Here is a 17,695-nt window from a genome sequence, read left to right as displayed (position 1 = left end):
GAGAGGAAGTAGGAGCATCAGGTGAGTAACCTTATTACCTATGCAACTGGGTAAGAATTGTGACCCTTCAAGTCCAGAGCAATTGCAATTTTAAATTCAATTCAATAACAGTCATTTGTTAAATGCTTTCTTAGGTCATTTGTTGTCTTTGTAACTCCAGCTTTCCATTCAGGTATTTTGTTTTAAACCAAAGTCTGCTATTTTATAGTATTGCAGTGGTTCTTATTTATGTATAATTTTTCAGTCTAACAGTTTAAGGTAATTGCTAGGCAGTATATTTACCTGTGGAACTGTTTTCACGTCCGTAAGTTAAACTGTCAACACTGTCAAAATACATGACCATTTTAAACAAGGTCAAACTGTTTGCAAGTATTTCTAGAGCAGATTAACCTGATCCTTCTATAAACACAAATAGACAAAATATATCCAAAACATCCAGTGGTTGAAGACCCACTTGTAACAACATCCCTATTGATTTGCATCCATGCATTCAGCTACCACTAGAGTCTTCTGTTGCTTAGATACACTACTGACAACACATTTGTTGCTAAACAAATGGAGGATTAGCTACTTAATGTTCTTTGCCATTCTTTACTACCCAGACTCTGAAAATATCTCTTTAACCATTGATAAGAACCATTCACTCATCAAAGACTAGCTATAAATGATCCACTATTAAGGTGTCAGGCTAGTTTTTAAAGAGATATTATTTAGGTGGTAGTGAAGAGGTAAAAGTAGAAGGTGTTTTCCTTAGAGTTGAAAAGCCTAGAATGATTTAATTTCTTTAGAGCATTTACATTTTTTGTTGTTTAGTATAAAAGTTTAACCTAGTATAAAGCCATAGCCATTGCAATCTGAAAAATTATTCGAGAATTCAACATGTTCCTTGTTATTTAACCCAATATACATGTTATTTAGTATGGATTTTGTAAAACAGAAAATGCAAAGTAAATGATCTAAGATACTTTGTCTGTAATCCAGATACCACTGATATCAATGGGAAACTGACTTACAGGACACCAGGGCCGTGTCCAGATGAGCGCGGGTGTTTAATGCCCTGCAAACAAGTAGGAGTGGCGCACCTTGCGCAGCAGCTACTTGTCCCCAGGGAATGCCCATACCACGTGCACTTTGGTGTGTGGCAAGTTACCCTGGGGCAGTAGGGGAGGCTGGAGCCCAGCAGCCTTATCTGGGGTCCTGGGGGCTGCTGTGTCCCCCAGCTCCGCTTTTTAGTGGCACATGTTGCCCATGCATGACCTGCAGAAAAAAAAAGCAGTGCAGCGCATTCATGGGCACTGTTCACTTGCAGCCTAGAGAATACCTGACTGTGTGGCATGTGGTGCTCCACATGTGTTTGCAGTGTCACATACCACATAGCCGTGCTCATCTAGACGCGCCCCAGCGTTTCACTTCTGGGACTTTTGGGTTTTATGCAGCTGTAGTGACCAAGTAACTACCTTTTCTTCAGGGATCCTGCAGCGCACATTTTCCAAGTAGCTTGATGTATTTTCCACATTTGTATATCTCAAAAGAATACGAGCAAAGTCTTCCTCACTGATAGTGTTCATCCCATTTGAGTAGGTAAGGAATTCTATTTCTAGAACTTCAGTTTGTAGGTTATCCATAAACCTAAAGTACAAACAAATATTGAACAGGAAATAATACTTCACACTTCTACCATTCCTTTCACCCAAAGATTTACACAAAGCCAGGAAGGACCACAGTTCAATTTCCTTTAAAAAAATAAACAACTGAGTTCCCTGAATTTTCTTCTTCTGAGCTATATCATATCTTTTAGAAAAGCATCAAGTTTTGATTTAAAGAATAAAAGTGATGACAAATACATCACAGCTCTTGACAAGGGATTTCAATGTTTAATCCTTTTACTGTCAAAAAACTGTCCTTTATTTTGAATGTTGTCCGGTTTGAATGTTGATTAGTTTCAACATCCAGCCTAGAACTTATCCAGCTGAATACTGTTTTTCATTTATCTGCTAGTCCAAAGAGCAGATTATAACAGCTTTATTCCCAATGTAAGTACTTACAAACTGTGATCAGATCAACTCTTTGATAATTTAAATAGGTTGAACTGTAGTCTCTACGAGGCATGCTTCCCAATCCTTCAGTCATTCTTATGGCTCTTCTCTAAACTCTCGTCAAATTGTCAACATTCTTCATGAATTGCAGACAACAGAAGTGGATACACTGGACAGACTGGGGCTAGAAGCAATTGCATCAATACCAAATACAGAAATAACAGAAACCTCCCTAGTCCTATTTGATGGGTCCCTGATCATGCATCCAAAAATTGCAATAGCCTCTGTGGCCAGGATTTAGGCACAGACAGTAAAAAAGCCTGAGGTCGAATTGGTCCAAGTGACAGTTTTCTGTAAGCGTCACAAGTTAGATTCGTGGTGAACAGAACACGTTTGCCTTTTGGTGGGGGGAGGGAGGGAGATGGAGGGGCACAAAGGCTGCCTGCTTTGGCTGAGGCCAGCAGGTTGGGGGGCACTCCTACATACCTCCCAGCATGCCTCATGGGCTCCCTCAGCTGATGGAGACTGTTGAGAGCAGCCAAGCACCCAGGCCACCCTTGACTCGCTGCTGAGCACAGGTGATCATGCCCCCAATCCCCTACTGTGTCATCTCATGTCAGCCACAGGCAACCAGTGGGAGTGGGGAAGGGAGGCATCTGTTTTCCCATGCATGAGCCCTGGCACTTGGGCACCTACATCCCTGGGCTTTGCCTTCCTGTGTGGGAAGAGGCATACTCATCCATACCTGGCAGTCTGGTTGGGTTCCATGGGGCTGCACCTGAGCACAGGTGTTCTCCTGGGCTCTGTGTCAGGTCTTTGGGTGCTCGGCTGGATCAGTTGAGTGTACAGCGAGTGCTAGCATGCCTCCAGGCAAGGGGGGACTAGTGGGAGACTGCAAAGGAGCCTGGGATGCCAGTGGACACCGACCTAACTTGAACCACTAGAGTGTTACACTTGGAGTTGATTTCCCCATGATCCAAAAGTCCTTTTCAGAGTCACTGCTTCCCAGGATAGAGTCTACATACTGGGAGTATGACCTACACTCTTAAGGCAGAATCCTAATTAGGTACATACACACATGGCACTCAACCAGGTGCAAAACTACCATTTTTTAAATTTATGTATAATTTGCAATCTTATTCCATGTACAATGCAAATGTACAAGTATCCACATAACTACTGAGCATTCCCAGTGAGCTACACTCAGGCCAGGCAGGTATGCATGTATTTGGGCAAGCATAAGCTGTAGCAAGGCAAACACCTGTGATAAACGCCGGAGGAACACACCCCTCCTATCTTTTAGCCAGCTAGCTAGTGATAGGGCACTCATACAGGAAGGCCCAGGTTCTAGGCCTCTCTCACCAGAAAAGGTTTGAATTTATCATCTGCTTCATCCCAGCACAGGTTAGGCTGGGCTCCTGGGCAGCCAAGAAAGGGAGATATGTGCAACCATAAGAGAACTAGCTAAAGGTTATGTGATCAATAAGGAGGCTGCTATCTGAAATACAGTGGGTTCTGGGTCTAGCCTAGAGTCTTGCTCCCAAAGGAACAGAAACTTCCTCACTATCTATTTCATCCAGTGAATGCAAGGTGCAGTAGCTCAGCTTCAAGAAGAGAGATGCAGAGGAGACTGCATACTTTTGGTCACATCAAAATTCGTAAGTAGGTAAGGGATAACTAGAGAAAAAGTAAACACTGGTGGTACAAGTGAAGAAGCAGAAGACAAATTTTTAATTTTTTATTCAAGAAGAAACATGACTGTTTTTGGTTTTATGAATGGTTCACTTTCCAATGTCACAACTATATTCCTTCAACTGCCATAGTTAGAAAGTTAGCATTTGCTAATGGCTGCCACTGAGTTTTCATCTCTATTCATAATAGCCAATACTATGCGTAACATTTTTTGGCAAATATTTCTATTTACTTTTAAATAGAAATAACTAAAAAATCTTAGCAACATAGGCATATATGAAGACACTGCCTCTCCCCAAAGTGCTCACAGTCAGAAATGGTGGTAGTATCAAGAATGCACCATCACATCCAGGAAACAGGACAACCAAAAGGAGGATGAACAAGCACAGCACCTCCTGCAGCACAGTACACCCTTTCAGTAGCATAGCATGCCATGACTTCATGGTAGGGCATTAGCTTAGTTCCAATGTAAGGCAAGAATACTACCTGTCGAGTTTGTGTTTACACATTCTTCACAGGGTTCAGTTCCTAACCCCATGGTGAACGTTTAATCAGGGGCATACAGAGCAGCAGGAAGCAGTCCTGTGAGTCTGCTGCAGTGCTTTGGGTGTTTGCTATGGTTTCTATTTCAAAGGGTGTTGCTTCTCTGATGAGTTGCCTGGGACCACTAACAAACCCCAGCTTAGTAGGCAAGCAGCATCCTTTGAAGTAAGAACCCCAGCCAACAGCCTAGTAGCTTGTCCCTATTCAGCAAATTAAGTGGGTTGTGAACCACCCAAATACAAATGATCTGATCCTACTGTAATGAGCACTAAATTACCTTGCACATCTGATAAAATTATAGTGAAATGTCTTTTTGCCTCTGTTACAAAGAACACAAAAACACAATGCAAATTTTGAATGGTGTATATTTTAATGAAAGTTTCTTTCACCTTGTTTTCAAGTTTTTCAGCAGAAAAGAGAAAGCCCCTTTTCTCCACAAAAGAGTCTGTGATGAACTGAAAAGCAGATGCATTTAAAGAGGAAGTAAAAAAAATGTATATGCTATATGTAGTTAAAGGATCTAACTGGACCAGATAAAGAGGTTGGGAAGGCAAGCCATTGGATGAAACGTTAAGAGAAACTAGGTGCATTTAGTTTGCAGAAAAGGCAATTAAGGGAGAGAGATGATAGCAGTCTTGAAATATCTGAAAGGCTACATAAAGAAGAAAGAATAACCTTTTTTCCTTGCTGTAGAGGGTAGGACACAGGGCCAGGTTCAGAATCTCCCAAAGCGGGCTGCGGGAGCAGCAACAAACACTGCAGGGGTGGATGGCACCCCCTGCTCCCAGCCTCTTCTGTCCCACCTGTGCAGGAAAACCATACTGTAGGAGCCTCTGGGGAGTTTAAGTCATCCTAAAGCAGATGAAAATACCCCTTTCCTTCCCCTTCCTGCTCAGAGGCAGCCCGTTCCTGTCTTCACCCACCCCCTTCATTCTCTGGAGCTGGGGGCAGGGAAGTTGCAGAGACAGCAGGGCTGAGATGGGGCTGGGCTCAGCTGAAGAGGGGACAGTCGCAACACGGTGACTGGGGAGTTCCCCCCACCCTACCTAGTCAGAGCATAGGGAAGGGGAACTCTCATCCACGTCTGCTGCCCTTGTCGCCATTCCCAGCTGAGCGCAGCCCCTGAGCAACAGGCAGGAAAGGCTCTGGTACTTCTCTGCCCTCAGGACAGCAGGGAAAGGCAGGCGGTGGAGGAGGAGGAGGGGTGGGCACAGGAGGCAGGGGTAGGGATTTTTTGAGCAGGAAGGGGAAGGGAGAGAGTATTTTCATCTGATTTAGGAACTTTAAAAAGTCCCTGGAGGCTCCCACGGTGTGGTCCAATCCAAAAGCGGATGCGACCAAGCCACTGCACGCCCCTTGAATCTGCCCCGGTAGGACCTGAAGCAATGGCTTTAAATAGTGGCAAAGCAGATATCAGGATATTGGATATCAGGAAAAAACTTCTTACTTTTGGAAAAATTCGATGATGAAATAACTGCCCAGGAAAGTTGTATAATCTCCTTTATTGGAAGCTTTCAAGAAGAGGTTGGATGGGGATGATTTAGGAATAGAATTCCTGCATTTATGTAGGAGGTAGAATAAGATGATCCTTGAGATCCTTTTTAACCCTATGATTCTATGTTAGGGGATAACTGTAATGACCATTTTTTACAGAAATTATAAAATTGAAGCTCACCTATAAAAATCTTCAAAGTTTAGTTCAGCTTTTCCTTTCTTGCCAAAAAAGTGTACAAGCAACGTAGTATCGGACAGTAAACTTGTGATGTCATCTGCACGCTTAAACGTTAGAAAAGGAAAATTATTAATTAAGACTAACTGTATCAATTACAAACACATAATCCAAGAAAGCATTTTACAGATATCTTTCTTTTTTTCTAAATGCTATCACACAATAGATACTATGAAATGAATTTATCTATTCAATGTTTATCAAGTTATAAATGTACGTTTAGTATTGAAACAGTACATTTTAGTTTTCATACATGTTCCATAAAACAACATTCACTTAACTACATTAAGTATAAAACATTTAACCCTTCCCCCACAAAAAACCCCCATGACATGTTAATGGAATATATAATATGGAAAAGTGTGAAAAAACTTAAAGTGTGAAAGGAAAAACATATTAGAAATTAAGGTTGGATCATGAGAAAACTGCATATACATGCATGCACATCCAAGAATTACATGCAGTTTTGGAATTACATGTAAATAAAACATAGCGATTGTACATATTTTCAAACCATTTCTAATGTTAGACTTGGCTTATTTCTATAAGTATTTGGAACATCCAAGTAAATTTTCTTTTTCTGTTTTTGCTTTTAGCAAAATAGGCTTTTTGCAATAGGTGACTGAATGTTTGATCTTACTTTTTCTGAATATATTTAGAAAGTCATATGATTATAAAGAATTGCCATGAATATAACTATGTTATTTAGTCTCAAACTTCTGCTCCTAATGACCATAAATGAAGTACATTCTTACAAGTTGTCCCGTAGTCTGTGATCTCAGTAGCAGATAGAGACCTTATAATATACAAAGGACATATTTGATAAAAGGTACCTCATGAAACAGATGTGTCACCTTGTGAATCCTATGAATGAGAAAGCAGCATACATAACTAGTTCTGGCAACTCAAGCCATGAAATGAAAAGACATGAATTAACCACAGATAATCACTATATTCTAATGAGGGTTATGTATCATTGCACATTTTTACTGAATTAGTATTTGTTGCAGTTTACCTATGAACATGGGTATACTCATTTTATCTTGTTTATGAAGACACTTTAGTTCTAACAAAAAGAGTTTTAAAAGCTATACAAATGGGTAAATAAATAAGGCCACATAACTTCACGGTGTTCCACATGGTTGCAGTCCTTTTAACATTAGTGGTACTTCACACAGGAGTTTATTGTGGGTACATAACTGGCTGAATAATTGCACCAAAGAATTATTGCCAGTGGCTCAATGTTGGAAGCAATAATATGTGGGATTTCCCATGGGTTTGTTCTGGGCCAAGTACTGTTCAAAATCTTCATTAAATTACGTAGAGTATGGGATTGACTCTTAGTATCTTTCTAGATGATGGGGTAGCACATATTTTAGATGACAAGTTTAGGGTTCAAAATAACCTTATGCAAAGGACCTGGGGGTTAGGTCCAAACAGTATACTGGGATGTACTAACAGAAAGGGTTGCATGCAAGTCATGCCAAGTGTTTTTTCCACTTCCTTTAGCCTTTGAGAGCCCTCACCTTGCATTATGGTGAAATTACTTCAAGAAAGATGTGAAAAATGGAAATAATCTGGAGGAGAGCAACAAAAATGATTAAAAGCCTTGAAAAAATATGGCATATAAAGGAGAAGGCTTAAAGGAGCGAGGTTATTTATTCTGGAGAAGAGAAGACTGAGTGATAATTCGAGAACAGTCTTCTAATACTATAAGGCTGTTATCGAAAAGGATGATAATCAAAACAATTGCTCTCTGCTTCCACAGGGGACAGGACAAGAGAATTGCCGTAAATTGCTACAAAGAAGATTTAGGTTAGTTATTTAGAAGAATATTCTATCTATGAGAGTAGTTAAGTATTGCAACAGTTTACATAGGCTAGGGATAGACATTCAAAAAGTTTGAGCCTGAATTGTTTACATCTTTGCAGGTTAGTCTAATCTGGTTTGGCTAAATCAGTTTGTAACCCAGACAGATATCCCAGAAATGCAGGCACATGCCTGCAGTGGCTCAGGCTAGAAGCTGGGGGGCGCTAGAACAGCCCTCTCTGCTTCCACAGGGAAGAGCAGAGCAGGGCATGGCCAGACCCTGGCAGGACACTCTGATTATTCCACCCACCCCTTCTAAGCAGCCCAGCAGGGAATGTTTATCTGTCTTAACTCAGTGTTTATCAACTCATTAAGAAACCAAAGCCTCTCTCCATTAACTAATGGAGCTCTTCTTAAACAGCTCTTCCAAGGAAGGACATTAAGCGACCTGTTGATTAGCTCCAAAAAGCCTGTCTGCCTCTGTCCTCTCCCACAGCATGGATTGTAGTCAGCGTATGGTCTGCTAGTTAATGCGGAGGTGTCTGCGTAAGGCAGAAGGGAGGGGAGAATAATCTCTGCATAGCATGGAGAAGCCAGGCAGATGCTCTGTGCCTGCAAGTCTGTGCTGAGCTCCAGCCAGGGAGCAGAGGATAGGGGCCAGCCCTGCTGTGGAGCAGAGAGCCCCACCCAGTTCAGAGAGCATGCTGGGATGCTGGGGGTGTCTGGTTTATCTTAAACCAGCAAGGGGTCAAACTATGCTCAAACTAAAGATTTATGAATCCAAATACTTTTGACTATCTACTATACTCACAGTCAATCAGATTTGTTAGAGGAAAAAAAGGAAGACAAGTTTGTGAAATTCAAGAGTAGGTTTACAAAATCTTCTGCAGCAGGGATTTAGATGTCTTCCTCAGCGCGTGTAAATATATAGAGCTCTACTAAAGCTGGGGACCTGGCCTTAGAGGACTTAACCTATGAAACTGTCAGTGAGGCTACCAAGGTATCTAAATCTTGGCTTATTAAGAAACAAGGTGCAACAGAAAAATAATGTTTCTTCAGCATATGTTATGCTATTAGCATTCTGTACTTCTACAGTGAAGAAATAAAAGCTGTAAATGTTAAGCCTCAAGCCTTCAGTGAAAACTATGCAGATGAACCACTGTACTACTGAAGACAAATCCTACTGAAGCCAGTGCAGTATGTTATTTTAATCTACCTGTTTTAGATTTAAGGTCCACACTGTCCAAAACTCTTCCTGATAGACTACAGCCATGCCTTTTCACATTTACAAGTTTGATTGTGAAAATCAATGTTTTCAGTATGTATCAAAAGTTACACATCAACAACTGAATAGAAAATACTGAAGAATAAACCAAGAAAGTAGAGGAGCCAACAACATAAGTCTTTCTTTTCATTATCTAAGAGCAAATGAAATAAAAGAGAGACTTTTCTGCAGTTTAATAAAATTCTTCCAGGACTTCAAGATTACATCTCATGTACTCTGTCCTCCTCTTTATTCTTGTATTCTTCTCCAGGAAAAAAAAAAAGGTGACATGATGTATACATAGAAGGATAGCTTATTTTCTTCAACTAAAATAACTCTATACCTGAAATGAACCTGAAATTACTTCAGATACAATAATCTCTGACGGTTGTCTTTGAATTCTGTGTTGTCCTCCAGAGTAAGACATAATACACAGAAATACAGATAACTTGATTTTCTGTATGTTTCAAACAATGAAATCTATAAAGCACATTCAAGTAATTTCTCCTCAAATACACTGTATAGCTATCAGATGTTAAGCTACAACTTTTCATCTTGTAAAAACATTTTGCAACCTTGTTAGATTTAGGTTGCATTTATATAAATCTAAAGAACTATGAGAACCAGAAGATGAGTTAAAAAAAACTAAAACCAATGTTTTTTCCCCATCATTTACATTTGGTCAGCCTGGCTATTTATTAAAAAAAATTTGAAATCTGCTTCTGTACAGAATTCTGAGCAACTGAAAACTATACCAATGTGCCCTATGACTTAACAGCATTATATAACTTAAATCTTACAAAGGGTGAGAGTAAAATAAAGACTTTATCCCTTTGATTCTATTGTTCATTGTTCAAAGTAAAATTATTTTTTTTATGAAAGTAAGCAACAAAAGAACACAATTTATGTTCATGTAATAGGATATCAAACACTATTTCGATCTAATTTATTTAAAAATCTTTTCATAAGAATGAAAGTTAGGCTCATTCATCTCTGTATTAAAAGATATTTTATACTACTGCTAAGATCTCTTATATAAATACAAGTATAAAAGCAGACAACATGTAATTGAAGCACTAGTCCTACAGAGGAAACAGAAGCTGTATTACCAGCTCTGCCTTTGTGTGCCCATGGATAGTCTTTTCATCACTCTGCCTCAGTTTCCCCAACCTAAAGGAGGATAATTATACCTATTCATCTTTGTAAATCGGTGTCAAGTCCTTGCACAAACAGTACTGGCTTGATGCAAAGCCATTGAAGTTAATGGGAATCTTTCTATTGAACTCCAGAGAGCTTAGATCTGGCACGAAATTATCATAAACTATAAAGCATTATATTCTAAACGCTAAAAGTTCTCGTCAGTGTTCTAGCAACTTCAGTAACTCCCAACATCCATCAATATTTCATAATTTATCCTCTAACCAGACTCAGAAGCATTCAGATCCACTGACCAGAGGGCGCTGTGACCAACTGGGTATGGAAGAAGAGTACTGCAAAATATTTCAAAGCTTACTCATTCTTCTGTGAAAGATACCAACTTCTTTTCTTCCTGAAAAGACCTACTTTGTGGGGTCTCTGAAGGCTGAATCTCATTTACTCCCCTTTTCAACCTAAATAAGACCTTCTGAAAAGGCTGCAAGATTAGACAAACTATAATGTCACCTAGCTTTATGTCCAAATGCCCTTGGCATTATTCAGATGTTCAAGTATCTGAGAGAGATAAGGATAAGCTTAAAATTAGAAAAATGTTATTAAACCCACAAATAAGAAATACTGAGGAACGACAAAGAAATCTGATTTGTCCTCCTAAAGCCAGTGGAAAAAACGATTTACATGTTCGCAGAGATTTATACACATTTTAATGGAAGAATTAAAATGACAAAGGACTGCTTCAGTTTAGAAATTAGGAAAAACTTCTTTATGGTTTGTGTGTCCAGAGTCTGGAATAGACTCCCCGCAGAGGTGGTACAGTCACCTTCCCTGGGGATCTTCAAAAGACAACTGGACACACACCTCGCTGGTCATATAACCTCAGCAGTTTTTCCTGCCTTGAGCAAGGGGGCTGGACCTGATGATCCCTGAGGTCCCTTCCAGTCCCTAACTTCTACGAAACTATGAACGTTGAACTTAGCTACTGATAAACTAATTTCTGCAGGCTATTATATATCTCCATACAATGCACATCCAATAATGTATCCAGTTGCTGCTTCTTTGGAAGAGTTTATATTAAATACATCTACAGAATACTAATCTTAAATCCTTGTTGGCACATCTACATGAGATGCTACATCGCCGTAGCATCACTGGGCACAACCTGTGATGCCACAGCTACATCACCGAAGCAATTCACTCCCTCTCTATAATGTGTTACTATGGCAACACAGCGGCTAAAAATAACCATGCGCCACTGGCATGGTGCAGTACAGGCGGTTACTGTGCCACCATTTAGTACTTCCAAAAGGAAGTATTTAATGACGGCACAGTAATAATGGCACCGTAGGGGCATGTGTAGACAAGCCCTGTTACATTCAGGGACTAACGCTAAGAATTTAGCCAGGAATTTGTCAATTGGAAATAACAGAGAGAGAGAGGAATCTGGGTGTACTAGCTGAACACACAAACATTATAAACTACTCATTAGGACTAGGATGTTTCAGATGGAATATATTTTTTTAACAGAGATAGAGAAGTATTATGCTCATCTGGAGCACTGTATGAAATTGTGGTCACCCGTAATCATGAAATATAAACTCAAACAAATAGATGCTGAGAAAGGCAACTAGGATGACTTGAGAGAATCAAGGTTTATGTGATGCGAGGAAACTAAGAGTATGCCTATACAGGGTCTACATTACTCCTGATGTTGCACTTGAAAATAAGACCCACACCTGCTCTGACTCTGGACACTCCGCATCTGGTGGTATGACTGTAAGGCTACTCTTCAGACACCCCTGCCCAACTTTTGAGAGCATGAGAGAGACGGAGAGCAGTGGTGGTGGGCATTGCTAGAGTGTCCTTACCACCCCAATTCCTGATTTGGAGTGTGTAGAGAGGATGGAGTTGTGTTTTTCTCTGTGGTCATAGGGGACAGGACTAGAAGCAATGGCTTCAAGCTGCAACAAAGGGGTGGTTTAGTTTGGGATGATCCTACCTTGAGCAAGGGCTAGACTAGATGATCTTGTGAGGTCCCTTCTAGCCCTACTTTCCTATGACCCTATGACACAGTTGCATATATCAGGGAAACAGACTTGATGCCTCAATGAGTCCCTTCCAGTCTTACGTTTTTGTCTCATAGTCTACAGAACTACCTACATTACCTTCTCAAAAGATGATTTGCTTTAAAATGGTAAGTAGACAAGTTTAAGGGCTGGAATTGGATAAGAGTTAAGTGCCCTCAGTTCTTATTATTCACTTCACAGGATCAAGCCCCAAATGACCAAAGAGTTCCTAACTGTCTGATGTACTGTGAAAGAATGTATTTATTAATAATAGAAAAATATCTTAGAGGAAGGGTGTAGCACACAGGACTTGATCTTCTAATGCTGACTAAAGGAAAAGCTACCTAATTAGAAATATTACAACTTTGAATAAGCACAATGAATGGAGCAATACTAATTTAGATGACAACTTTTAATAAATGCTGGTTAAAAAAAAAACTACTAAAAGAAGTAAAGGAAAGAAATAAGATCCATAAAACTGGACGAAACATAACAAAGGGAAATAAAATGGCAATTATTCATGGACCAGATAGAGGCAATATTATACCTCTGCAAGGTCCGAAAAGAGTGCTTGGCTTGTGCTACGTCTCAGTGTATCCCAATAGCTTCTGGGGGCATGTTCCTCTCCTTCTGTTTTAAGTACCTGTAGAAGTTTCAAGAAGTACAACTGTTTGAAAACCAAGAAGCAATCATAAAAAACAACAGCTTACACACTTTAAAATCTTTTCTAACTAATCTTCAAAAGCAGGAGTTTATCCTTGTGTTTTTTTCCTGTACAAAGAAGAGTATTATATCACACTGCTTATAAACCAAAGGCGTTTCAAATGAGTAATGGTATTGATAGCTATTTCCTTATGACACAATGTGGCTTTGCAAGAAGGATCACCAGACATTGTTTTGATAGAGTAATGCTGAGGAAAGTGAAGATATATTGATGAAAATACAGTTAGAATTTTTAAAGCTATTTTTGGAACTGTATTAATACCTAAACTGTTTCTTGTGACATTAGGCTTGTTTTCTTATTTTTCAAATATACACATCAAAGGCACTATATAATAGTTACATACAACTTAACAGATCAATTACACCTTGTGGCGTTAAAAAAATATCAGTCAAACCCATTAAGTCCTATGTTTAATTCTAGGTTATACACTTGATTATGGCTGTCCAGGGATGCAATTTATTATGTGCTCTACTTGAAAGACAGAGCTGTTAATTTTTCCCAAAGAATACATCCGTGTCTTTTTGTCATTTAAGTGCTCAAAATGATTTCTGGAAGCCTGAGAAACTCTAACATTTTGTTCCCCACTTTGCCACCACCTATAAATGCCCCATACAAATACATTTTATCCTTTTTAACCAAGTACAAGTAACCTTAAAGACCTTAAAGAACCACAATGGTTCTAAGTTGGTTAGAGCTGCTGCTATTATTTCAGGGCTCTCTGGTCTTGTCAGAATAGATATGAGAGACAAAGATTGGGAATAAATTCAGTCTTCCAAATACAAGTAGGAAAAATCCTTATTTTTGTTATTTTTGGTCATCATATATTGTCAAACATTAAATAATTTATATTGCCATAAATTACAAATACTGTGTCTCTGAAAACACATGTTTTCTCTTAATTATAAAGAATCAATAACAATGTTTGAATACCAACCCAATGTGTTGCTCTATTGAAAAAACACAGAAAAGAATATAGAAAATATATATGAAGCATTTCTGGGCATTATAGTTCACAAAACTTTTGCCTGAACAAAATAATCTTCAATTATATGCTTCAAAAAATAGTAATTTTTTCATGTAATGACATACAGGACAATCTTTAAGTTAGTTTAGATGCCAACCTTGTATAGTGTGTATTATCTCTGAGAAGTACAATTTTAGAAATATACATACGACAAAAAGAACAAGAATAAATCATGTTGTTTTCTATAAAAAAACCAAAACTGTGAGTCTAAACTTATATATTTAGCAAATTATGTCTAACCTCCTATTTTTATGCAAGTTTTTAAAATATTCCACACACATTTTGTACAAGAAAACAAATTTCTGGAATCATGCTATGTGGCATAAGATTTTTAGCTAACAAAAGACCCAAAATATACAGCATTACACATTTTGTTGATCTATGCTAGTGGGGGCCAACCTTTTTGGCGCATATACCACAAATAATCCCCACACCCTCCTCAGGTGCCACTCCGATTCCCTTCCCTAGCCCTATCTGCTATTCTGCTTTCTGCTTCCTGCCAAATCTGCCACTGTGCTGCTTATTGCTTCCCTGATCTTCCATGTGGCACGTGCAGATTCTGCTCATGCCACTTGTGACATGTGCGCAACAGGTTGGCCACCCTGACCTATGCTATCAAAATCTAAATCTATTATACACAAACCATACAATCTCTGTAATAAGCAAAGTCATTTTTACACAGGTCATCCAGCACATAACACTGAGAAAAGCATGGAAAGTACAGTATAACTTCATAAATTTGGCATGCTTGGGACTGAGCACCTGCTGGAAATGTGAAAATTCTGGATTTTTTAAACGGGAGAGGCAGCGCAGGGTGGTGGATGGTGGCGGCAGCTGCTGCATGCAAGCTCCCCACCCTGCTGCTCCGGGACTGGCCACAGCTACTTCCAGAGCTAGTGTATTTTTAAGAAGTGCAGGATTTTCGAGGATTGAGGATTTATGAGGTTATACTGTATCCAGAAAACATCCATAATAGATTCACTCACTACTAAATGGAAGCAGCAGATTAGTCCGATGGGTAGATTACTTCATTAGGTTAAGGTATTTAAGGCCTTTGGGGCTGGACACAGGATACATTTACACCAGTGTAATTTTTATATTTTTTTAATACACTGATGTGGATTACATACCTCAAGATCTGGTGGAGTCAAATGAGCAATTATTCTAGGGTAGCTCTACCCAGTAGGCTCCAATTCTTGCACCTCACCATTATGTTGCAGGAAGGAAGCATTTGCCTTTTTGCCTTAAACAGTTACCCCAGTATAAACTGATTCATACATAATACCTACCCTGGTATTGTTTGACTCCTCAATTTTCCTCAGGTGATTCAACACTGCATTTAAACAAGTTGCACTGGTGAAGAATTCTGGTGTGTACCTGCTTCTTTCTTATACATGTGTAAAAGCTGATTACACTGGCACGTTCAAACCCTTTGTTTAACTTTTACATGCATCTATCCATAAAAACCATATTCTACAATTTTGTATATATGAACAGTTTGTACATTTTCTTGCTATTACTATACGAGTCAAACACATGTACAATTTTAATGTATGTCAAAATTATTAGTTGCATTGCATCTTACTAGAAATAGCACCTGAGGGTGTTTATAGATGTGCTCTGGGAGGTGGGGGGGCACTTTAATTAGTGCAGCTCTGAGAGCCACGCTAATTACAAGAGCTTAGAGCATCACATGTATCAGCATCCCTGTGCTGAAAAATGTCAGTGGGGAGCTTTGAACTAAAGCTCATCGAATGAGCTTTAGCTTAAAGCGCCCTGCTGCCATTTTTCAGCGCGGGAATACTGACATACGTGATGCTGATATCTGCTGGAGCACAGTAATTACCATTTTCCTGCAGATTAATCAAAACTGCTCTCACGTACTGTAATTACAGTGTGTTGGAACAGCATCACTGCACATGTATAGGAGCCCTTACAGAATAACTGGTACAGGCAACAGCCTACTTTGTCAGATGTTATAATGATGTTATCTACGAAAGTACCTGACTCTCTGAACCAGTTAGGCGTCACCCTTACTACCTCCTGCCTTACTAATATGCCTAACTACCTCTCTTCCTATCAGAGGTGCATTTATTTTAGCTGACAATACTGATCAATCACTGCAAAAGTTAGTATACCTTAAAAGTGTGCATTTTATTTTTTGTGAGGCAAGGATTTCTTAGGGATAACTTTTATTGGACCAACTATGTAGTTGCAATAAAGTTAGACAAGCTTCTGAAAGTAAGACATTCTTCCTTGTCTTACATTCAAAAGCTTGTCTAACTTTATCCCAACTACATAGTTGGTCCAATAAAAGTTATCCCTAAGAAATCCTTGCCTCTTGCATAATTCTGGACCACCATGGCTACAACATCACTCTTACACTACCATTTCATTTTCTGACATCTTACTTTCATCAAACATACCAATTATAAGTTTGCATTCAACTAGTCAAAAGACATAAGCAGTGCATGCTGTACTAGTTTTGTTATACCATCACAGTATGGACCATGGCTCTAAATAACAACCATGCAATAAAAAGAAAGAAATATTCAAATTACTTAAAGTCATCTATAACTGTGTTAAGGGTCTTGAATACCATCACATTTCCCAGATGTCATGAAAATGCTTAATACCATCTTTGATTTTGGGTTTCAGTGGTAGAAATTTAAAACCATTCACTGCTTACATTTCAGGTCCATGTTCACTAGTAGTTAAATTTATTTCATTATTTGTCCCACAAATGTTTTTTTTTTAATATTTCTAAAATCTCTACTGAAATGACTCTTTCTAAAAGCAAATATATAAATAGATTATTTACTAGAAATAGAAATGACAGAAGTTTAAAAATAATGTTCTTACAATTAAAAAGAGGAATAAATCTAGAATATGAAGATGGGGTAACAGCTCTATGGTTTTCTTCATTTGGACATAGGCCATAATCTGAAGCCTAGTAAGGTCAATGGAAATACATCACAGGACTTTAGATCATTAATAGTGTTTCAACTATTAGAGAAGTCTCAGAATATCATCTGATACAGAAGGGATCTATTTAACGTAAGTTCTGTGTGTGGGAAAGACAGATATATACAGAAATTGTAAGAATAGAATGATATAAAAAGGCCATTGCACCAAAGGCTGGATAGGCATCTGGCTGGGGTCATTTGACCACTCTTTCTTGCCTAGGCAGGTGGTTGGACTTGACGATCTGTTGAGGTCCCTTTCGACCCTAGCATCTACGAATCTTCTTACTCACATCCTTCTCATATCTATTCATCATTTCCCATACTTACCCAAATCCAAAATTACCCTGACTTTAAGGTGATCCCCCATAATTAGATTCTATGTATAGGAAATGTATAAATTTATTTTAATTTTCCATGTACAGAATCTAATTATTGGAGGATCATCTTAAATTCATACCCTCTACTAATGCAGGTGTGTGTGTGTGTGTGTGTGTGTGTGTGTGTGGGGAACATGATGAAGAGAGGCCAAAAATAGGGCAGACAGAAGGGGACAGACAGCGCACATAGTAGGGCAGATGATGGGGGAGCAATAATGGGCAGGAAGTGGGGGGATGGTGGCAGGGGAGGCAGTGGGGGACAGGCAGTAGGGGGATAGGTAGTAAGGGAGCAGACAGTGTGGATGTAGGGGAG

General features: G+C 39.1%; 1 protein-coding gene across 7 annotated transcripts in view; it reads right to left on the bottom strand.

The window, feature by feature from the left end:
• The window catches only part of MICU3 (mitochondrial calcium uptake family member 3), a 105,472-nt gene that overhangs the window by 29,094 nt on the left and 58,683 nt on the right, over nucleotides 1-17,695 (bottom strand). For 5 of the 7 annotated variants that reach the window (XR_003094715.1, XM_025207390.1, XM_025207394.1 and 2 more), the window contains 3 exons: nucleotides 12,839-12,934; nucleotides 5,947-6,047; nucleotides 1,458-1,629 (listed from right to left, as the gene is read on the bottom strand). Coding sequence is in view for 6 of the 7 variants with exons in the window: in XM_025207390.1 (XP_025063175.1) it covers nucleotides 1,458-1,629; nucleotides 5,947-6,047; nucleotides 12,839-12,934 (369 nt within the window). In the remaining variant the exon portion in view is untranslated. The remainder of the gene's footprint in view (nucleotides 1-1,457; nucleotides 1,630-5,946; nucleotides 6,048-12,838; nucleotides 12,935-17,695) is intronic. The other 2 variants (XM_025207398.1, XM_025207405.1) reach the window with 1 other exon arrangement.

Source organism: Alligator sinensis, unplaced genomic scaffold (assembly GCF_000455745.1).
Source record: "Alligator sinensis unplaced genomic scaffold, ASM45574v1 scaffold528_1, whole genome shotgun sequence".
NCBI lineage: Eukaryota > Metazoa > Chordata > Crocodylia > Alligatoridae > Alligator > Alligator sinensis.
Note: the sequence above shows the minus strand (reverse complement) of the source record. Positions and strands in the feature narration are given on the sequence as shown.